At 45.1% G+C, this 24,181-nt stretch overlaps 1 protein-coding gene across 1 annotated transcript in view; it reads left to right on the forward strand.

The window, feature by feature from the left end:
- Positions 1-2,101: 2,101 nt before the first annotated feature.
- Positions 2,102-24,181, forward strand: part of RIMS4 (regulating synaptic membrane exocytosis 4) — a 54,879-nt gene continuing 32,799 nt past the window's right edge. Inside the window, exon 1 of the mRNA XM_062589309.1 lies at positions 2,102-2,198. Coding sequence (XP_062445293.1) covers positions 2,102-2,198 — 97 coding nt within the window. The remainder of the gene's footprint in view (positions 2,199-24,181) is intronic.

Raw genomic sequence — 24,181 nt, forward strand, 5'->3', positions numbered from 1 at the left:
CAAGGTGCTGTGGGTGATGGTGCCTGGCTTGTGCCATGGCTGCCTCAGCCCCTGGCTCACCTCCTCTGTAATGGCAGCAGGATTTTTCTATAGATGCAAGGCTCTTAATGGTCTTATTTAACTGTTCCAGAGAAAAGCATAGATATTTTTACAGGCTCTGATTTTTCTGTTATGTTGCTTACTGTGTATGGAAATAAAAACAAAAGCAGTAGTTGCAAGTATGAGTACTTTAGTGCTGTTGTAGCTTTAGAGCTCAGATGGGGTTGAGCCCAGTGCTAGGAACAACTGACCCCAAGCCAGTCAGTCTGGTTATCTTCTAGCCTTCTGCAGCTGGGCTTAAGCACTTGAGTAAGCTCTTTAACTCCAGACAGTCATTCTGCAGCACTCAGTTTACAGCAGTTTCAGCCACACTTCTTTCTTATAGAGACTCCAGGCTCTAACTGCACTTTGCAATTGCAGAGACGGGCCTGTCACTTGCGCGCGTTAAATGGGACGGCGCTGGGTTATCACGACGGGTGGACAGGCGAGCCCTGGGAACACCTTCCTCCGTGCCACCAGAGCACGTCACCCTCGCTAGGGAGATCCAGTCAGCGGCAGAAAACGAGCTCCGTCCTCTTCCCCATCTGAGGTTTAGACACTGAATAACCCACGATATGCTGGGTTTCCGCCGCGTAAAGGGGAGCAGGCGGTACTGCGATGTCTGCTGTCTCGTGACAAGCGCTCTGGGGGGGGGCTGGTGTTGCCTGGTGGCCCATCTCCGCTCGGAGGAGCCCTGCCAATTCCAGATGAGGGAGAGCAGCTGCTCACTTGCGGAAAAAGGGCTGGGGAGCGGGGCAAACAAATTTCCAATCTATTTTTACCCTCCTATAATCAAACAGGGAAAATAATTTGTTTGTATATGCTTTCCACCTGGGAATTTGGATACTTTCAAGGAGTGATTTCAGTGCCTAAACAGTGGTGTTTGGGGAAAAAAGACACTTCCGACGGATGGAGTTAACAATGATCTATGGCCTTGGGATGAGTGAGGAGGAGAGGGGAGAAAGTTAAATGCATGGGATTAAATGCTATCATGGCCTGGTTTGGAGCAGACTTCTCCAGGAAGACAGAGTACCGTCCATTAGCTAATTATATATTAATAATGATGCTTGTCAGTGCAGCATTTTTTTGAAAAGTTGGGGATTTTCCCATTGCTACTGTGCCCTCGGTCTGCGAGTGCTGCAGCGGCTCTCCCCTCCCCCCCCATGCTGGGAGCACCCCAAGAAGCTCGAGGTGGGTCCAGATCCTGCGTCACCTGCCAGATTTCCGCTCCTGGATCCGCGCTGCTGGTGCTGCAGCAGCATTGCTCCTCTGAAACGTGGGTCTCCTGGGAATGACGTGCTTATCAAACGTCCTTCCAAAGCGTGAAGTGGATGGAAATAGTCATTCACCAAAATGACTGTGTTTATTGCATGTAACCAGGGAACGAGACAAGTCCTGCTGCGAATCGAAGCATTAAGAAAATATAGACGTAATTTATCCCCATCCCCGCGCAGAGCCCCGTGTAGCTAGCTGCCAACTGTTGCTCCAGAAAAACAAAAATACCTACCGGGCAGCCGGAGGAAACCGAAAATACTCCTCCAGCCCCACGAGAGGCTGCAGACACGGTCACCCCTCCGCAAAAAGCCTGCGGAGGCCTCGGGGACCGGGGGCTGCACGGCCCCGACGGGGCGGCGGAACCGCAGCGGGGGAGGGGGGCTCCGCGAGGGGGCGGGGCTCCGCGAGGGGCGGGGCTCCGTGAGGGGCGGGGCTCCGCGGAAGGCCCCGCCCACCGGGCGCCGCCGCCGCCGCTGATTGGCGGCGCCGCTGGGGGCGGGCCCGGGCCGCGGCGGCGGCGCGGCGGCGGCGGCGGCGGCGGCAGCAGGTGGCTCCGCAGCGGCGGCTCCGCAGCGGCGGCTCCGCGCTCCCGGCCCGCACCGCCCCGCACCGCCTCGCCGAGGCCCCCGCCGCAGCCAAGACGCCGCGGGCCGTGCTCCGAGTGAAGAATGGGGCGGCGAAGCTGGCCAAGCCGCCGGCGGCGGTGGCGGCGGAGGCCCCCGGCAGCGCCCCCGGGCCCGGGCTCTTCATGGAGCGGTCGCAGAGCCGCCTCAGCCTCTCGGCCTCCTTCGAGGCCCTGGCCATCTACTTCCCCTGCATGAACAGCTTCGACGAGGAGGACGCGGGTACGGCGGGCGGCGCGGGGCGGCGGGCGAGGGGGGGCTGGGGCGGGGTTATGAATGGGTCGGTGGTCGGGGGGGGTCGGGGTGTGATGGGGGTGAGGAGAGGGTCGGGGTGTGATGGGGGGTGGTCAAGCAGGGGTTTGGGGTGTGAACGGGGCAATGGCCAGACAGGCTGTCGTAAGGGTGTAAATGGGCTGGGGGGTGAGGCGGGGGTTTGGGGTGCTAGTGGAGGTGGGGGCTACAGAGCAGGTTGGGGTGCAAATGGGGCTGAGGGCCAGGCAGGGCGTTAGGGCGTAAAGGAGGTGGTGATCAGGCGGGGAACTGGAGGGGAGTTGGGGTGGGCATGAGGCAGGGGACTGGGGTGTAAATAGGGAAAGGGAGTGAGACGGGGGGTCAGGGATGTAAATGTGGCGGGCACAAATGCAGCTGGGGTGATGTGTGGGGTTGTGGGTGTAAGTGAGCTGAGGAGCAACGTGCAGGTTGAGCAGGAAAGGGGCTGGGGAGCGAGGCGTGAGATTAGTGGTGTTAATGGGGTGGGGTGGTGCAGGGGGCTAGGGCAGCAAGTGGGGCTGAGGGATGAGGGATGAGGATGCTCTAGGGCTGATGGATATAGGTTGCAGGAGACCTGGGGTGATGTGCAGCATCAGGGGGTGCCGGCTGCAGGTGTGAATGGGGCAGGATGTATTTGGGGCAGGGAGGGTGGGAGAGCGCTGAGGGAAGCAAGGGAGGAAGGTGTCCTCAGGGCAGAGGTGGGCGGTGCGTGGAGAGAAAGCACGGCTGGGAAAAGCACGGCGCGGTGGGGGCCCGGGGCTCGCAGGACGTGGGGAGGCAACGCGGCGGGGCAGGAGGCTTGTGTGCCCATGGGGAGCGTCCGTGCGGGGACTTCAGGGGCAGCCCTAAGGGAAGGACGATGAGGATCGAGGAGGAAGCTGGGGTGTGAATGGGGTCAGCAGCGAATGAGTTGGTGGGAGAGGGGATGCGGGAGCCGGCACCGCCGTGCGGGCTGTGCCCAGGGCTTCCAGGGAAGGGTAGCAGGTTTCCAGCGTGCTTTGTGTGTGTCCGTCTGTGCTCTGATGCTGAGGAAGCAGGAATTGCAGCGCGGGGGTGGCTCTGATCCCCGGAGCATGGGGGTGGCAGCAGGAGCAGATCTGGGTGAGGTGGCTGCTTTTAGCAGGAGAGTGTGGGTTCGTGCTGTGCTGGCGCTCGCCCTGACTCAACGCAGGCTTCGGTGTGTAATCGGTCCCCTTCTGATTTCCATCTACATGGCACAGCTGCTCGGGAGGGTTTTGGCGTCTCAGCACACGTTTTGTGTGCAGCAGGAAACCTGGGGTTGGGATGCCGAATTGCATGTGTGAGGAAGTGTGTGCATCTGGAGATTAAAGAGGGGGGATCTTACTGCGATAATGAAACGTGCTGGCTGTCTTCTAATTGATATCAAAATCAGGGGCATTTACAAATGAGCAGCTTAAGCTTCAGCTCTCCTCTTGTGCTGAGCTGCCTCCTATATAAAGCGGTGAAGGACAGCACTCGGGGAGAAAGCGTATCTTCTGCTGGATGTTGTGTCCAGCCTGCTGCTGATTTATAAGCAATGAACTCTCAGGTTAATTGTTTTGAGGGGTCCTTAGCACAATACACTATGCCGCTTTCCGGGCAAAAAAGGAGATTTTGTTGAAACCTAGGTAAAGTGTTATTTACATAATCCTTTCAGAATGGATGCAGTCATTTTTTTTTGCCTGCTTTGTGAAGATATTTTTGGCTTTAAAGAGTTGGCAGTGTTAATAACACAAGACTAAGCTTCAAAAGGAGGGAAAATAGTATGGGAAAGTGAGAAAGAACCTGGGTTGAACAGGAGAGGAAGGATGCTGGGTGCAGAGAAGGCGCTGGGAGCAGGGCGCAGCACAGCGGATGTGTGGATAGAGAGGGCATGCAGGGAGTGGATGGAGAGCAGTGTTTAAGCGCTTTCTCCATACCCAGTGGCTTATTTTAAAATGTGTCATGTTTTTTAGTGGTACACATTGTACCAGAAACTGAACCTATGCTATAATCCTTTGAATAACAAATAATGAAACTTGGTAACTAAGCCATATTTTAATTCTGACTGTCACGGGTGCATCTCTCAAAATGCCGGCTTGCTCCTTTGTCTAGTAGCTCGTCCCAAGACATGCAGATTCCAGCAGGAATACATGGGCAAGTTGGCACGTGAAATGCTGCACCTGTAACGCCGTCGTTTTTAAATGAATTGACGTCAGAATCGCTACCTCATCTACATGATTAACTTACAGTTGTCATCAGCATCATGCAAGGATGCTAGGAAGCAGGGAGAAGACTGTATCCTCCAACTGATACATTTTTCTAATTCTATTTTAAAAATCTTGCTAATGATTTATTTGCTTTTCATATCCAGTTTGAGTGCTAGGGAGCATACGTGGCAATGATGGGAGCTTTGGGAAGTCTCGGTGCTGTTGCTTTGGAAATGATGTATAGCGAGACGTGTTAGAGTATGAGAACCCGACACAGTGACTTGAACAGTATTTCGTTCCTGGGTGCCTGACCTCTTTTAGTCTGAGCAAGGTGACAGTTAAAGTGAATACTTCCTGTTCTAGTGCTTAGAAAAATGGTTTTGCACAGAATTTACTTACTTATTCTCACTGAATGCTCATGCATGAATATTAATAGACTGCTCTTAACAGAACACAAATACTCATCTCTGAATTAAATAAATCTGCAATTAAGACCCCATTTTCAAAAGGTTAGTAGTGGAGCTTGCTTGCCTGAGTTCGTCTCATTAGAAGAGCTACTTGAGGTAACATGGAATACACTGGGAGCATAGCAGTATTGCTCCTTTATTTTATGACTGTGCATATGTATTTAGACATGTACGAGCAAAAAGTAAGAAGGAATGTGTGCAGCTTTTTTTTTTTTTTTGCATTAAAATTACAAGTAAATAATTTTTTCAGGATAAAAAAATGTTGTGGAGGAGAAAAGATAAAAGAAATAATATGTTTGTGGCAGAGTAGATTCTATGATATTCCTAGTGATGCATGCTCCTGAAATGGAATGAGACTCTGACTAGTTTTGATTGCAGTGTAACTTGTGTCAAAAAAACAGATCTTGAATTAGTTCAGACAGGTGAATACTGCATTTGGCAAGATGTTCTCAGTAGGAGATGGCAGCAAAAAAGAAAAGACTGATCCCACAAGCATTGACAAAGTAAACAATCCTATTTCAAACGGACACATCATCCATTTTGTGTGAAGCTGAGAATCATGTCTTCAAGAGAATAGTCATCTTACAGAGAGAGAAGAGGAGTTGATAAATGGCCAGCCTTAAAGGAAACTTGACATGTTGCCCTGAAAGGAGGAAACAGCCTAATGAGAGCTAGCTCAAATCTAAATAGGAAAGATTCTTGAATTGTATTATTTACGTTACTACAGGTGGGTCAGATTAAAACAATGTAGAAAGATGCTTGCAAGAGTGCCAATGCAGAGAGCTGTGCAGATTTGGAAACACTGCTGGCTATATTTGATCAAGACTAAAAATATCTGTGGATTCTAGCATTTCTCACTTTATATCTTGAAAAAATGGACCAGCTTTTGAAAAATGCTTTTGCTTGCAGAATACTTCCATTTCTGCTTTGGCCTTTTTATTCTTCTTTACTGTCCATCTCGGAGACATTAGATGAGAAAACTCTTCTCATCTTCCTCATCTCTTCTGCCTGCTACAAAGCCGGGGGTGTCTAAAGTGGTTTCTCAGAAATGAAGTGGCTGCAGATGGTGCCCGCTTATATCATAGCATGTGAAAGCAGAAAGGTCTGTGAACGGGGGACGGTAATAGCGATGCAGGACTTGGAGCAAGAAATCTGACCTCTCTTTCGAATTATCCTAGAACTAATCATACTGTAATGCCAGTGTGACTGAGCTTCAGATCTGTCCTGTGGCAAATACGATCGTGTGCCTGTTTCTCCAAAGAGCTGGATATGGAGTGGCACTGAAATTTTTACTCCTGCCTTGTAATAGTTGGTTCGTTCCTTAGCTGCTTATACAAAGAGGATACTTGGAGCAAACACAGAGCTCTGCTCCCCAGTAAGGTGGAGCAGGGCTTTGAAATAACGGAAATTACTGCCTGGAGTCCCTACATTATTGAGTGCAGACTAATAACTCTTTTGATCTCAGAATGGTAACATTGCGATGCTTCCTGTTGGCTGAAGGCCACTGTCTGCACTCCGTCAAGCTCCCTGTGAACAGCAGTGAAAGTTAAGAATAAGTTAAGAACTCCTCTGGGTCCAGTATTGTTCAACTTATTTATCAGTGAGCTGAATGAAGGGACAGAGAGCACCTGCAGGAAGTTTGCTGCTGATGCCAAGCTGGGAGGAGTAGCTGATGCACCACAGAGCTGTGCTGCCATTCAGAAGGACCTCGGCTGGCTGGAGAGATGGGCAGAGAGGAACCTCCTGAAGTTCAACAAGGGCAAGTGCAGGGTCCTGCACCTAGGGGGAAAAACCCCCATGCACCACTACAGGCTGGGGACTGACCTGCTGGAGAGCAGCTCTGCAGAGAAGGAGCTGGGGGTCCTGGTGGACTGCAGGCTAACCATGAGCCAGCAACATGCCCCTTTGGCCAAGAAGGCCAATGATATCCTGAGGTGCGTTAAGACGGTTGTCAGCACATCGAGGGAGGAGATCCTCCCCCTCTACTCAGCCCTGGTGAGGCGCCACTGGGCGTACTGTGTCCAGTTCTGAGTTCCCCAGTACAAGAGAGAGACAGAGCTACTGGAGTAAGTCCAGTGGAGGGCTACTAAGATGGATAAGGCACCGGAGCCTCTCCACTACGAGGAAGGCTGAGAGAGCTGGGTCTATTCAGCCTGGGGAAAAGAAGGCTGAGGGGGGATCTTATTAATGTGCATAAATATCTTAAGGGAGGATGTCAAAGAGGATGGGGCCAGACTCTCTTTCTGTGGTGCCCAGCAATAGGATGAGAGGCAACGGGCACAAACTAAAACACATGAAGTTCTGTCTGAACATGAGGAAAAAAAAATTTTTTGCTATGAGGGTGACTGAGAACTGGAACAGTTGCCCAAAGAGATTGTGGAGTCTCCTTCCTTGGAGAGATTCAAAAGACATCTGGACATGATCCTGTGCAACATGCTCTAGGTAACCCTGCTTGAGTGGGGAGTTTGGACTCGATGATCTCCAGAGGTCCCTTCCAACCTCAACCGTTCTGTGATTCTGTGATTTTGAAGTTGGAGTTACCATCATAAATATTGGTTTAACTTAGGCAAATGTCTGACTTGGCCTGTTTTGTCCATAACTGAAAAAGTCACAGAGCTCAAAAAAAAGGAAAACTGTAGTGCTCATATTGAAATGGATGCATGCCTGTCAGTATGAAGTACACTTTCCTACCTAAGTCACGCCTGTGAGCTTATGGATTCTCCCTCTGCTCTGCTGGGGTTCGATGGAGTCACTGGAGGCTGCCTGCCATCCCAGGCTCTCTCTCCTGTCCCGGACTGCTGTGACTGCTGACCATCACAAGCAGATTAATCATTTCAGTGACTGCACTTTTTGTGTGCACGTTTCTAGAAATGGAAGCTTAAACTAATGCATATTTCTATCTGTTTGAAAACAATCTTAATCACACTAAGGATCTGCCATGCACTTTGTCTCAATCTTGATTGGATTCAGCCTTTCGCTATGCTGGTATCCGTATGGCAACATGTCCTGAACTGCCGAGCAACAAGTGCGCGTGGGTTCAAAATAATGTGTTGAGGATTTATGACTGTGGGAGCCTGTCTATAGGCAACTTATGAATTAAGGTGCTGTTTGCAACTTAAGCAGCATTATCACGGAGTGGTGCAAGAAATCTGCCTTTTACTGCTGGAGGCCTTAGCCTTGCTGAATTCAGGGCTGTGGAGGGTCCTTAAGATTAATGGTGATGAGCTCTTCTGTGTGTTTGCTGATGTGGGGGAGAACCAACTTTCTCTGTGGGCAGCATGGAGTTTGGAAAACTCACTAAAACAGAACAAAAAGTCAGATTTTTGGTAGAGAGCAATGGAAATTGCCTCAGAGCTACACAGGTACACACAAAAACGTAGCAAATTTTGGATAGGGAAGAGGAGGTGGTTTTAGAAGCATTCATTTTAATGGTGGACCTGCTGTGGGTCAGGCAGCCAGAAATGGCCATCAGTTCTGAGAGGTGCAAGCATCTGGGGAGGATATTGTGTGCCGTAGAGGACGTGAGCTACACTTGAGGAAACAAAGATGGAGAAATACACAAAATGATTGAGCATAAGTGGAAAGTACCCTGCTTTAAAGTCTGTGTGGACTCTGCAAATTCTGTGCTGTGTCTCGTGCTCATGAAGAGTGACATTGTCAACCCTGAGCGCTAGCAAGGTTGTAGCCAGAGGATGAGGTTTCCCTCAGCAGCTATGTCTAAATTGCAGGATCCAGGAGTACTCCTCAAGCCTGGGTATCTGCTCCAGCTCTGCCCTAACTTAAACAGGGTGCAACACAGGCATGCGTCAGCTCCTTTCTCCTTCGTTCTGTGTCCTAAATCCCTTGGGAAGGAAATCCAGCTTCCCTGGCCAAAGTGATCTGAGGCATGCCCTGGCTGGGATGTGAGTTTGGATGTTTGTATAGACTATAGCTGTAGCTCTGTTGCAGAGTGTGCATACCCCAAAGTCCAGCTATGACTTGAGCATCTACGAAAAGGGAACCTCGTGAGAGTTACAGGGCTCTTACGCCTGTGAAAGCACGGGCATCAGAGAGGAGAAGTTACGATACAGCTGCAAGGGATGAGTAAGGAGACCAGCGGATCAGGGCACGGCGTGGCAGCCAGACCACTGCCCAGCTCGGTGGACCTCTGCTATGGCTGTGAGAAGGCAGAATAAAACCATGTCTCAGCCAGCTGGAACCAAGTATCTGGCAGAGAGAAAATGGTTTCCAAAGTCAAAATGTCTCCTAGATACTGACAGTAAGCCCTCCTTGTGTCAGCTGCTCATTTGGGAAACAGTGGAGTCAGAAATCACAAAATCCAACTTAGGCTGCTTTTTTCACAGAATCAAGTACTGGCAGATACACTGTTTCCATCAAATGCTTCGAAGAGAAGCAATGTGAAATGTTAATTTAATGGATTGATAAAAACATATTTAAAACACGTTGAGGTGGAATAATGGGCTAGCTGTGGACTTGTGGGATAGTCTAGAATACTACTTTTGTCTGGGTTGTATCTATTGAACTCCTCTATAATTTAAACATTAAAGCGTCATCAAGTTATTAAATAAAGAGAGCCCCTACGTGTGTTTCCAAGTTGCCATGGATATTTTTCAATTGCAGTTCTGTATTGGATTGGAGTACACATAATTTTAAAGAAAATGATGATTCAAATCTTTCTAACTATAATGTATACTTTGTAAATGTATGTTTGAGGGTGTTAAGTCCTTCTGGTGTTTAGTTCTTTTTTTGTTTCTTCTTAAATTACCTTAGCAATTTTGGGTTATCCTGCAAAACTAACCAGTTTTGTTAGCTGTTTGATAGGTAGGTAACCATGTTCACATACAGAACGTAGAGGGAACAGGGGAAATTATCTGCACAGCTGGAATGTTAGGTATTAATCTGTTACAAACGAAATGATAGTTCATCCCTATAACCCTGTGAAGATACAAACTCGGGCTTGTCTGGCAACACATTACCCTAGGGATGCTGCAGGACAAATCTGGATCCGTCTGGAACGTGCATGTGCGTAGAGAGCCTGTCTGTGCCTTAATCCTTGCCGTGAACCTCACCAGCAATCTTGGCTGGTGCAAGAGGCAGTAAAAGCCGTGGCTTTTCCTGGCCTGGTGTACGCTACAGATGTTTAAAGGGTGGTGTTAAGCTCCAGCCATGGGTGCTGGTGTTGTAGAAAGCTGGTTATATGTGATGGCTGCCTACAGTAAAGGAAAAAAGTCCCTTTGTCTTATTCCACTGTCTATTTACCCTAAATAGACAAGTCTGTTCCTGGAAAGCTTTCCTTCTAGGAGAGACTGTTCCCATATTGCTTCTATTTCATGTAAAGTTAATTCTAATGCAACTTTTATTAATTCAAAAGCAGTGTTCTCCAAGCTAAAGAAATCTTTGCTCTGTCGGATTCCTACATCAGGACAAGTTGTGAAATGCTGCAACTACTTTGCTTCAACATTTCCGTTTGACAGAATATATGTATCTGCTTTGTGTAGGGAAGAATTAGGCTTAATTGGGCTAGTTGTTTTGAGAAATAATTCATCTGTACAATTATTTTCTGAAGCACTATCCGCTCATATTTGAGTGCCTTCAGCTAGATTAAAAATGTGAGCACTTTAATTTAGGAAACGGTCTGCAAGTTGCTAATGCGTTTTAGTGAGGCAGTGAGACCTGGTGTCTGACTCGCTTGTACCGGCTTCTCAGCCCTGTAGTCTTGTCTTCTCTTTCCCCCAGGCATCTGTCATGCTGCGCACCCTTAGCGTATTTGAATATGGATTTCCAGCCTTCTGCAGAACTGTAGCAGAATGTGAATATCCATCTATCCACATGATGTTCCGTCAAGGCTTAGCTTTCTTTTCTGAAAGAGGGTGTGAAAACCATGCTATACTATGTGGGAATACGTGTCAAGATGGGATCACGCAACGCAGATGATGCCTCATTAGGTGCTGTTGCTTAAGTAGTCTGTGCTGATCATATGCACAAATTAGGCACGCTCTGCTTTTGCTACCAAACCATGCTTGCCTTGTGCTTAAGTTATATTATTGGCTTTACTTTTATAAAGCAGCATGCCGGTAAAGATTGGAAAACCTTGATTCAGCCTGACTTCATGTGGGAATAAAGCAAAGCTCATCAGCCCTACCTTTTAACCAAATCCAGCCACAGTTAAATCGCTATAGCAGATAATACCTATTTCAGCTTCACACCATTAGCCTGTTATATCATCACCTTCCAACACACAAAGAACTCATACAGCCTTGTGGAAGCTGGCTGTCCACAATGTTCAAGTGCTCAACAATTTGGAGAGTACAGCATGTACAGAGGTGAATTTCACATTTTTTTATCAAAAACTATTTTATGACTAAGAGGAGCTCGTGCTAATGTCTGCATGTCCTTATTCTTAGAAATGTTGGGGTAGAAAGGGTCTTGATGTCACCTGTTTCAGTTCCCCAGGTAACTCACTCCTTCCAGTATTTAATTTTCTAACTAGAAGGACAGTTTTCCCTAGTGGTTAACCTAAATCTGTGTGGAAATTAAGTGAATTACTGTTGTCTTGTCCCCCAGGGACGTGGGAAGCGATTGATCACTGTTGTCTTTAGAGCAGCTCTTCATGTTACAAGTCTGTTCTTGTCTGTGCGAATAGTCTCAAGTCAGGAAATAATTGTCTCCCACACTTCGTATACAACATTCCTATAAATACATGTTTTTGCAAGAATGTCCCCATTCCTGACTCATGCTCAGGATGTGATCCATGCCACTTTCCGTATCATTCTCAGCAGGATTGCTGCCTGGCTGGTCGTTCCCTTCTTTTTGCATTTGTGCATTCAATTTCCCCCCTCCATGCGCAGGCTTTCTGAAGTTGCTGCTTTTTACTTGACTTTATTGAATTTCCTCGTATTGATTTGGAGGAGTGAACTATTTTATCCCATCAGTGTCGGTCGGAATTCTAATTCTGTCACTAGCAAGACCAAGCTGCTGGGGTGTTGGTGTGGTTTGAAGGTGGCTGAGCGTCTATGAGAAATCGCTTTGTCCTTGGGGCTCTGGGAGCTCTGCACTGTTTAATGGATGGTTTTGGCAGCCAGCGAAAGAGAGGTCTGAGGCTGGGGGGTCGCTTCCAGCAGAATCTGCAGACGAGCTGCAGCATCCCCGAAACCCTCTTGCTTTCGGCACGCCCGGAGCGGCCTGGCCTTCAGGCCTGCGTTAGGCACGTTCTCATTGCTTCATCTTGCAGCGTTTGGTTCAAGGGACTGCGGAGGTGTCGTCAGCAGCTAGAATTGAGCGATAACTGTGCTGGGTAGTGCTTTACTGTGGTGCTGGTGGCAGACCTGACTTGAGTGGTTATAACCTCCCTCCCCGCGGCCCTGGTGATCGTGGCCCTTTCTGGAGCTGGCCGTTTTTGCAGTGGTGAGAGCTCAGCAGTCCCTGGGGTTGGACTGCAGAAGAGTCTACCTTGGGTCTACCTTGTCGGCAGGGTAGGGACTCTTCTGCCAGGTGCCCACCAACAGTACACTTATTTACGCTAAGTGGGAATGTATCCCACTGCATGGATGGAAAGCATGTTAATTGTGTTGTAGCCAACATATCTATAAGGATAAAGATAACTTCTCTTTGCAAATCCTGCCTCTAGTTTAGTGTTTTGCAGCATCTTGGAAGGATTGTATGGGTGGGTGGGTTTTATTTTATTTTTACTATTTACCTTTCCTCCTATATTTGGTATATGATGAGACATCACAGCACTAGCAAAAAGTTATGAAGCTTTGATTCAAGATTTAAAGGTGGCTATTTTATGTGTTTTTATGGCTGTTTTAGGGGGTTTTAATCAGATTGTCAGGAATACAAATCAGAGAAGACTTCCTCTTTTTAATGCCTGCTGGAGTTCAAGCCGTTGTGAGCAGCTCACTTCTGGATAGTAGTGCTGTGACAAATACAGTACGGCAGCTTTCAACATGTCTCTGACATTTAGTACATGCTACTGTCCCTTTAGCAGAAACTCTGCTAGTTAGCATGAAATCTCGCTGGTGGCCCGTGAGATGGGAGCAATCATCTTGCAGCTCTTTTGCAGAACCCTTTCACCTTTAAAGGGTTTTTAATTAAGCCATGATGATAAAGGTAGGTAGTGGCCCAGATTAAACTGTGCGACCTGAAGTTGCCTGCCATCACAACCTCCCCGCTCCTCCCTCAAACCCTGCAAAGCAAATGCAGGACTTGCTGTCATAGCCCACTGTTAAATTTCCTACTTGGTCGATGGTGTTTTGGGACATTATTGCCAAAAAACACACACTTTTGTACTTGAGCAGGCTAATCCCTGTACATCTGCCTTTGGGAATTACACAGCCCACTCCTGATTGGAGATTTTAATTTCAATATAATTAGAAAAAGCTAGTTAATGTTACTTGTGATTTGAGATAAAAACAAGTTTTCTGTGATAATCATAGTTTTGACACCAAGAATCTGTGCTTGCTTTAAATGTTAAATATCCAAAGTTTCTGAAAACAGCCGTGAGAGTTTGGGTCTCTAGCTGTTTTTGAAAGCAAATGGGATTTGTCCTGCCTTCAGCAGGCTTGAAAATCATCTTCCAGCCTAGCAAACGAGAGGCTGAAACTCTGCCGCTTTGGTCATGCAAAGGCAATTCAAGCCCAGGAACAGATTCTTGTTTAGATCCTGCCATTCAAGTAAGTCGGCAAAGGACCATTCAAAATGCTGGTCTGGAAATCAGGACAAGAAGTGCTGGAAGTAGGCTTGCAGTCCAGCGTTCAGCCTGACCGACCACCCTTGCTAAATCAAAGCATGATTTATGGAACTGTTTCAGTTAAAAGCTTTTTCATGCACTTCAGAAAACCGAGCTGTCCGTTTGGTCAAAATCCAGTATCCCGCCGGTTTGCACTGGCTGCTGCCTGCAGCAGGAACCACGGCGAAGCTCCGAGAGCCGCTTTCTGCAGGCTTTGCAGTCAGCCACGTCGGTGCTGCCTCTCGTAGAACAGACAGCGTCGAAATGTGGCACAGTACGAGGACATCGCCATGGTAACGGTAGCATCCCATGACACCCGTTCTTGTACTGTGGTAGCGACGCATGCTGTCACGGTCGTACTTCCTTTCCCCATCTGGGGCCGTTACGAGTGCCACGGTACAGATCATACAGATTTGGTTAGTGGCTGCTAGTACTTAGGGGGCTGAGCACAGCGAAGAGATGAGATTATGAATGTCTTCAATAAGGCAGGTATTCCTGTTTTTTCCCTCGCTTAATTCAGACTAAAAACAGCTGCTTTTGTTCACTGCTGCTGCAAAAAAGCAACTTTCTCTCTGCCATCAGGCAGCTCACTGGAATATCTGGTTTGTAGGTGGCATCTCAGGCGCCCGGGCTCGTATCTCACAAGTCTTTGTCAGGCAGCTCCAAGATCGCTTGGTTTGTGGAAACGTTCTGTTCGTGTTTCCAATCCTTTCAGTCTGGAAAGAGCTTAGTGCCGTCTTCCGTATGCACCCTGTCGGGTCTGCTCTCTGCTCTCGTTCCTCTGCTGCTTCTGGCACTGCTGGCCACGCAGCTCCCCTGGGGCAGAAGCCCGAGGTCTTTGGATGCGGTCGCCTACAAGGCGCTCTCTCGGATTCATTCGTGTCTCAGTCCATGTTTTTAGCCTGCCTATAAATAATTCAGTTCCTGCTGCTGCCTTTGCAATAACAATGTTCCTCAATATTCCTCTCAGCCTCCATCTTTTTTCCCCCTTTTTCTGTATTTATCCATTTCTGCTAGGTGATGTTTTCCAGTATTAGCATCATGGCGTTTTTCTGCTATGCAGACCACACGTGGGGTTTTTCGTCTCCTTTTTCTTAACTTAGGGACAGCTGTTCTCTACATTTTCTGATAAATGACAGAAATTTTACAAAAAAAATAAAGGGCATAATAAAGATATTTGCAGTGTTGCAGTCTATGGCTGTTTCAACACTTGCGCTTTTCACTTCTGCTTGTACGTACAGTAAGGTGATCCTGGTTGCAAGGAAGGAGACAGGGTGCTGTAAACAGGAATGAGGAAGGAATAACACTTTTGTGTGTTTAGGGAAACACACCAGTTGTTTAACCAGTTGTTCAGTTACTGCGTGTGCATGGTTTCTGAAGACTGTAGGGCCAACAGGCACTGAGTCACCTGTTAGCAATTTGCCCACCTAAGATGCATCAGCTGTGGATTTGGAAGCTAGGTATGCGAGTGCGCAGCGAGGCTCTTGCTATTGCTATAGCAAAAGGGGTCGTGTGATAAAACTTGGACTTACGACTTTAGCATCTGGTCTAAAGTATTTTTACTTAAAGGGAATGAGGCAGATAATTAAATAGAAGGTTAGAGAAAGTACAGATGGAAAATAAAGGAAGAACAATTTGACCTTTGGTTTTTATCTGTCCTTTAGGACCCACTTCTAGACTCTTCCAGAGCAGTATTCTTAGCGGTCCAGACTGGCCCAGTGCTCCACTTGAGTCATCCCAGAATACCAAGTTAGCTTCCTATAAACTTACTTTTTATTTGTCTCCACTGAATTCTTAGGTCCTGCATAGTAACAGGAGCAAGCCTGACCTGTCTGCTCTGTGTCTGCAGAAACACCACCAACCCTCCTGCACAGGAGTCTTTTTTTTGTTGTATTTTTTTTGGGGGGAGGGGGGTGTTTTGTTTGGGGTTTTTTGTACAAAGTTCAGTTTTTCCCAGACCCAACCCAAACCCAAGCACCTCTAACATGGCACAATGTCAGCCCTATTTTACTCTTTTTCTAATGGTTGACTAAGTACTCTCTGGCTTCCCTATTAGGGAGCTCCAAGTAATTTTTTTTATTGTTAGTTATGGCAGAATTCAGCTTGTTCTTCTAGGAATAAAACCAGGCAAATTACTCGCAGTCCATTCTAGGTGGTGAGTTTGACTCTGTTTTCACAGTCTGTTCGCTTTAGCCATCTGCTGCAAAGAGACTGCAAGCTTGTAGGACAGATTGACTGTGAAAATCAGGAAGTTAATTTTGTTTAATTTCCTAAATTCTCTGAAACTCCTATTTCCCTAAACACCTTTTCCTCAGAACCCTAAGACACTGGGTTTCCACAGACCACATGTACAGGATATTAACTTTATATTCATGAGAGATGGGAGAAAAGTGAATCCTGAAAAGGTAACAATATGATGGACTGAAATGTTTCATTCATCAGAACATTCGTTAATAAATAATTTCCCAAGCTTCTATAATTTTTGTTAAGAAAATGCTTTTATTTACAAGTTGACCAATACAAAAGTATTCTACAAGTGTCAGTAATGCATATTCAAGCAACGTTTGGCCTCTAGTATTCCATAAATGATTTGTAAACAGGATTTTGCCTTCTCTAATGCTGAACAGCTATGTAGGGAGAGAGTCAGTCTTTCATTTCAGTTTGTTAGGGGAGTGGAAAAAAAGCTATAACATCTTGATAGAAATACATTTTGTAAGGGTTTAGACATTATAAAAGATTTATTGACCTGCTCTCTTAAGCTTTTACAGTTTTCAGACATGAGTGAAATTGCAGGCAAAAGTGAACATTTTAAAACTTGATGATCTAAGTGGTCTAGGGGTCAAACTGTTTCACCCCTTGATACTCCAGTGCTCATCTCCTCAGACTGGCAGGTATCATTCCTGTAAGGCTGTTGTGCAAAAGGGGGAAAGAAGAACTGAAAAACTAGGACAGATTTGGATTATATTTAACACTGTTCTATTTCAACTTGACAACCAGCTATCGAACACCTACAAGTTTGCAACCGTGATTCACTCGGAAACTGGTATAACTGATGTCACCTTGTATTAATAGCTACATAATTGTAGCTGCATTTAGCAATGAGTTTCATTAACAGCCTCTACAAACACAGTGACAATTGTTTGAAAACCTGAAAATATTAGGTGTATATAAAAACAGATTATGCTGTAAAGGAACCTCCTTGTGCTGCCAAATGTTGTGTTTACAGCAAGTTCTTGCAGTTGTTATGCATAAAAAATTCCTTTTTATCACTTAGGTAGGTCTTCTTGATGGCAAAAGCTGTTTGAAGGCTGATCCATGCTTTGAATTAATAAGGAGCTGCTGATTTAATGAGGTATGTGATGGGAGTGTACTGAGGAGCTGCCATGGTCATGGGGTTCTGCACCAAGAAATCCTTATTTCTAGGGGTAAGTGGAAGCTGTCTGACAACTTCCTGAGTGGAGGTGACTGCTTTGGGAGGTATTTGGTCCTTTACCTGTTTTAGTTGGACATGTTGGGCAGCAGTCCCATCCTACGAGCTTGCGGATGATGTGGTCACTAGGACCTCCCGAGCATGTTTCAGAGTTTGTGCATTGGGAGCTTGTTTCCTTCAGACACCTCTATAGGGAGCTCTGCAATCCAGTTGCCTGAGCTACGCGCCTGAAGCTGGGTGGTGTGAATTTTCCTCTTCTGAGGCCAGACTGGGTCAAACAGAAAAAAATGAACGCTCTTTGCCCTAGCTGCGGCTGCCCCTGGAACTGTCATTCTCACAAACTGCATCGACTGTGCTCTGCAAGTTGTACTAAGTTCTTTCAGCTCAGATCCCCCTTGAGCTTTGAACATGTTTCTTGGTGTGGGCTGCTAGCCACCTCCAAGAATGGAGCAGAGGAAGTGGCAGTGCTGATTGCTTCCAACCATCTTTTTCGAAGATGATGAATTGGTAGCTATTGTCCATGTAAGTGATCCTCCGTGGCCTCTGTTAACTGTCCTCTGGGACAACTGAGGCAGTTACTCTTCTAGGCCCTCAGTAGACTCGCCTCTGCATTAGCTGCATGCAGTTTTAAGGTCACCGGCATAATAGGTCAAGACTAACTGTAAAAATCAAATGAAAACTGAGATTCGAGAGAGCAAGGTTCAGAATGGAGTTGGCTCAGTGTTGAATTGCTTAGTCTGAATCTTGCTGGGATCTACAGCTTCACCTCTGAAAAGGTTACTGGAAGTAAATCCATAGATTCATAAATTTTGGCTGGGTTTTCTAATGTTCTGAGTATCTCTGGAAACTAATCCACTGCTGCTCACAGCAGTCAGTCATCTGTTTTCTTGTGTTCCTTCTTTTTCTTCCCTCTGCCTCTTCGTCTCTTCTCGTTGCCTCCTCTCTTCCTTTTGACCGTGAATAATTTAATTGTGTTTAAATTTCCAGGTGATGTCTGCTTCTGTCTCATTCATCTATCATCCATTTTTGGCATCTGTCACTTGCAGCTCTTCCATGTACTGACTTTTAGAAACTGTGAGTCTCATGAGCAGCAGGAATGGTTGGTTCAGGACACAGCAGATTTGCAAATAACAGACCTCTAAAAACTGACCTATTAGCAAGGGAACAAAATTCTTTATTTTGAAAAAAACAGAAGTCTTAGACAATGTTTTCCCTTTCTGATTGTTCCTTTTTACAGGCTTAAAAACATTGTATTCAAGTGCAACACTAAATAGTCATTCACCCTTCCTCCTTTAGAGTGCTAAGTAGCTGTCTGGATAATTAACTGTAGTCTATCAACTTCCAGTAAGATGGTTTATATTTTATATTTCATAATAGTGAGTGATTCATTGGGCGTATAACACAGCAAGTGATCAAACCACCTCTGGCTCGATTTGTCTGTGTTGAAACAGCCTATGACAGTGAAGGAGTATAATTAGCAAGGCGCATAGAATGGGACTGAAAAGATGCGAAAATAAGCAGAGGAATTTGAAAAGGATTAGGAGAGTAAATGACAAACCAGTAGTTAAATGGTGCATGATTAATGACTGTTAGAAGTAAAAGGTTGACTAAATATTGTGACTCTGTAATGGCTGCCCCAAAGCAAGAGAAAATATTTTGTTCAGAGACTCCAAAAGTGGCTTTATATCAACAGACTTTTTGGCTCTTGGTTAGACGTGTTTCTTCTTAAACTTTGGCTTTGGTCTGCGTGATCATCGGCAGACACGCTTTCGTTGACTTGACCCGAGAATCCATCTTCCATCTTTAATACTAATGATTACTACCAAAATAGCTGCGCTTATGCAGTCCTTTGAAATACTGTGAGATAACTTATTCCTATTTTGAGCCTCGTTACAGGTGGTAGTATCAAAATTGTCTGAAATTGAAGGGCTAATAGGTGGCTCTTTTTCCTGTGACTAAGGAAGTTAAATCTGTACCATAACTGTTTTTCTTAGTAATTGGGAACTGGTTTACAATGATAGTAGTTGTATAGGAAAGAAAGCTCAAGATATATATATATAGCTGGTGCATTGCATGCAGGAGGACCTAGGATTCCCTCTTTTGTCTTTATATTGACTTTGTCACATCTTTTATACAGTGCCTGATCTGGGACTGGATTTCCTCTCTGATCTCGTCATTATTTCTTAATTTAATCTCCAAGGAGATTGAATTCCTGCATGTATTTAATAAATATACTGCTGAGGATTTATGAGCAAACTCTGGATTTTCTCTTAGCTGTAGTATCTGGCAAGAGTCATCCAGTGCACCTCTGATGTTTTGGTATCAGTGTTCAAAGCGTTCCTAGCTGTGCTTTCCATCTAGAGTGGGCCTACAGCCACTCTCAGATCTATCCTTCTGTGTCCTGGAGGAAATGAGGTTGTATCTTAATGTGTTTTTAAAGGTCAAGATCTGTCTCAAACTCCTCCAAGATGACGGATATGAGAGTAGAAATGCCATCCTACTCTTGACATGATTTGACCAAGTTTGCAGCTGACCTAATTTCTCCATTAGGAACGTTGAAGCGGAGCTGCAGGAAAGGGAAAATTTGAATGCAGCAGAGTGAGCTGAGTGTGTGGTTTCAGCTCTCAAGAGAACTGGCTGTTAATTTTGCATTGTAGATTCTACATGAAATTACTCCTTAACCTTTGGCTTGTGGTATATACATTTTGTTGAAGCTAAGGAGCTAGGAAGGGCATCTGCTGTCTTCCTTATTGGGAAGAACATGGCTAACTTTGGAGGAAGCAGCTTCTCTATTTTTTTTCTTAAAAACTCATTGTCAAAATTCATTTTTTCTTGTTACCACCTCCTTATGAGAACAGAGTTGGATATAACTAATGAAATATAATTGTTTTAAATTTCTCTATTTGTTCTTCTTTAGCAGGACTGTACTCAGTTTCTTTTTTTTCCTGCTCAGCAAGCAATTTCCCCCCAGCTTCCTCAGGTCTTTCATGCTCTGGAACAGAAGAAAAAACCTTTCTCAAATAGGTGAATCTAACTGTAAAAACACAGAAACTGGAATAATGTGAGAGTGGGAAGAGAACAGATTTAGAACTTGGTTCAGACTGTTTTTTGATTCATTTTTTTGAAGTCTACATTTCAATTCACTTGCATTTTTCCCTCACCACCTTTTAAGGACTGTTCCAGGCATAGCTGAACTAATTGCATCTGTTCTTCCTGATCATCCCCTGTGAGGCACTGCCAGCTCCTGCTATCATCTGCAGCCTATTTGGATGGCCAAGCTGCAATTTGGGTGTATCTGGAGCTAAGTCTGTCCTAACCAGTCACCTGTTGCTTCTTCTCCAGCCTTTTATCTGGTGCTAGAATTGGCATTTCCTTCAGCTGGGCACTAAATTTGAAGTTTTCTGTGCCCATGGGTGCTAGTTTTCATGGAACTTTGGCAATATACTATTTCTGGAACCTGACCTCCCTGCCCACTGTAGTTAAAAGGTTCAAAAGGTATTGAGACTGGAAAAGAGAGATGGACAAGTCTTGTTCCCATAGGCAGCTATACTAAAAAGGCCATCTTTGTCCTGCAGAAGAGGAAATGCTGCTCGTGGGTTATGTGCTTAGACTAATGGCCAGATTTGCAGAGCTGTTCAGAGGCATACGTCTTCCTCGTCATGCATCTAGGGCTTTAAGCAGTGCCTCAGGAGCCAGCTCCCACTGATTCAGGGTCTGTCTATGTTACCGGAAATCTAAATGTCTTTAATAACTTCAGCCTTTAAATGTAAGTGTATCTTACAGGTTGTCCACCAAATATACCACATATAATAATGTTATATCTAAAAGTTCAGTTAATACCAGTATAATTTTCTTGAGTGTCTGGTTGTCTGTTGTTCTCTGGTGATACTTTTTCTTAAAATATAGGGCATGTGAAATAACTGGATGCATTAAAAATAAGAAAAAGAAAGTGAGCTTACAAGAAACACTTGTAAGTTCAGGGGAAAATTATTCCACATTAGAAATGATCAAAGAAGCCTATTTGATTTAAGTTTACTGTGATCTGCCTCTTTATCTTGAGATGCAGATATCATTTATCATTCCTGTATTTAATCGTTAGACTTCACCCTATGTTATGGACAAGTGCTTTATAAACTAAAATGAACCAGGAGTTGTTTTGAGTGCAGGCAGCCAGTATAAACCCTCCTGAAATTTTAGAGAGATCCCTGCGAGCCTTCTTCATTCATCTTAGTCAAAAATCCTGTTAAATCTCTTGGGTTTGTAGGCTTGAGACAGCTCCATAGCTGAACAAAGTCAGAGAACTGGGGTGTCAACTGTAAGGAATTTGAAACTGCGGTAAATAATTAGCTCTCAACAAAATGTCTGCAGCGAATTTCATCTCATCAGTAAAGTCATTATTAGAGGTGCATATAAGGGATCGGTTAATCTTCAAAGATCAAACCATTATTATGAACTGCATCAGTATGAAAAGTACTCTGACACTGTGGGAGAAATCACTCTGTGAGAAACAGATTTATGTTACGCAGTGCTTTATAGTTCGGAAGTTTAAATACAATTCTGTATTTATTAAGCACAAATGTGGAAAAAATTTTATTTAATGCAACTTTTTTTTATTATTATTTGTAATGCTTTATAGGAAAATCTTTTCATTGTAATGAAACAGTGTATGTAGGATTCTTTTGATTTTAGCAGGTAGGGTTTAGAAGAGTTCAGTTCTCTCCTGGATGCGGGTGCCCAAGCTGCATTGCACAGGGAGCTGATGGGAATAGCCAGCTGTGAGAGAAGCATAGATCTTGAGGACAACATTGTATCTAAGAAATCTCAGGTGACCCTTTCGCAGGGCTAGTGATAGAAACTGAATTCAGACGGAATAGCGAGATCAGTAAATGGATTGCTGTTGTCTGTCCATCGTTTGGAGGGTGTCAGTGGTGAATTGGCAGGTGGCGTCAAAAAGACCGCTGCAGGTTGTCCAGTGAGACTTGTAGATTATCCCCATGACCTATAGAGGAGCTCTCTCTGCATGGGCTTGGTGGTGTGCTTTTGTTTCCCATTTTGAGAACATTCACTGCTGGACTGGGATGTTCTGGGAAGTGGACAGCGTGAAGTAAAAACAAGCTGGTTATGCTAATTGTGTAAGAGATAAGGAAGAGGCCTTGGCAGTACTGCAGATCTGCCACATGAAAAGGAGGAGCACCAACATCTAAGGAGTTACAGGCAAGTGTTGGGCTACAGCTGAAAAGTGCAGACGTGCTGTGAATGCCCTGGTATGGCTAGATACCAGAGAAATGACCAGAGTATCTTTGCCAGAGTAGAGCAGTATAGCTTCAGGGACTTGACTTCCACTCGATGGCATGGCCCAGTGGTTCGTATTTTGGTGATAGAGCCACCTCTTGGTTTTGGCGGAGTGAAGAAGAGAGGTAACTGTATGAAATAACCAATGCCGTTAAAAATGGGTGTTATGTCATAGATAGAATTGACGTGTTTTAATGAAGAGATGAGATGCAGGGTTTCCTTTTTTGCGTTTTCAGTGGCCTGGCAGTCTACAGCTTATCAATAAAACTGTCCTGAGGCAAATCAGACTCCGTATTTGGAAGCTCCTAGGTTGAACAGTTTGGTTTTCTCTCTGAGCACTAAATTGCTTTGAGTTCAATAATTCATCTCCCTCCAACTGCTTTATTGTCATTTTGATTTATTAATGAGTTAGCTTGAACAGCTGTCCTAATGCTGCATCACAGCAAAGTAAAACCAAGGGCTGTGCTAAGTGCAGATTGCAAATGTGAACACATATTGTGGGAACAATATACTATTACCCCATAGCTGGTCCCAGAGGGACCATGTGGTTGGTAGATTGGGCATGCAAAAAGTGGAGCTCCTAAATTCTAACCTTGTTTTGTCAGTATCTCTTCCTTATCCTCTCTCTCTGCAGAAGAGCTTTAGATCATGCTTTATTTTTTGGAAGTGGATTATGATGCTTAATTAGATAATGTTTGTAAAGCAGTGTACAAAAACTGCCAAGGGTTGCTGTCCTCATTGATATTATTAGAGCTGGAGGAAGACTGCCAGAAGGTATTGATTACTTGGTAAAAATAAACCTTTCAAACTTCTTTGGTCTTTATTCATTACTGCTTTTTATCTTTGCTGCCTGCAAGCGTTTTAGAGGGTGGTTTTGTTTGCCAAAAGATCAAAACAAAAATGTTGACAAATACTGGTGCCAATTCATAGCCTCCTGTGTGGGTGACAGCTGCACAAACTCCTCTGATTTCTTGAAAGTCTCTCTAGGATTTATGTCCACTTAGATCATGGAGCTGTTGCATGGCCAAAGCACCCAAATAGTTAGGTACAGATAGCAAACTAGGTATCAAAAATGAGAGCATCTCTTTGTGCTTTGTGAAAGTTTATCTATTGTTTATAGAAGTTTATATAAACTTTATAAAGTTGATACTTTGATAAATCTTTACAAATTCCCCTCTAATTTGTTGTTGTATGCACCCCGTGTGAAGTGACAGAGAGAGGATCTGCCTACCTTGCTGGTAATAGTTGCCCTGAATTAAGCTGCTGTATTTGCCTGGCAGTTAGCGCTAGCTCTGTTCAGTGATGTTTGCCAATTAGTTCAGTACAGTCTTGCAATGTGCAGGGGGTACCGCTGAGACTTTGGAGCTCATGGGTGGGAAGAGCTTGCTGCCTTTTGGGTTTCATTTGCGGTCCATCTTGCAGTGGTGATTTACAGGTTCTTGTATGCCTTGCTGTGGAGGAGAATACATCACACTTTGGATTTATTAAGCAGCTGTGCAAAAGAGGGAGAATGTTTGGAGCAAAATTTATTTTTTACAACAGTAAAATGGGGGAGAGGAGGAGACCCTATCTGTAATGGAAAATATATGAAAAACATAAATATTATATGACATTCAGAAGGGTCAAGTTGTGCTGGGTAAAGTGAAGTCCCCAAAGAGAAGTGGTACAACAGAAGGACACTTTGAGAGGGAAGCTGGCTTACAGGGTATCGGAAGGATGAACTAGTCATTTGTGGATCTAGAGGGCTGAAATGCAGTAGTGTCTTCAAATCAAATACAACCCTAGCTTACTCTGATTGAAATGGGCAGCCAGAGCAGAAGCCAAATGCC

Source organism: Rhea pennata, chromosome 16 (assembly GCF_028389875.1).
Source record: "Rhea pennata isolate bPtePen1 chromosome 16, bPtePen1.pri, whole genome shotgun sequence".
NCBI classification, from domain to species: Eukaryota; Metazoa; Chordata; class Aves; order Rheiformes; family Rheidae; genus Rhea; species Rhea pennata.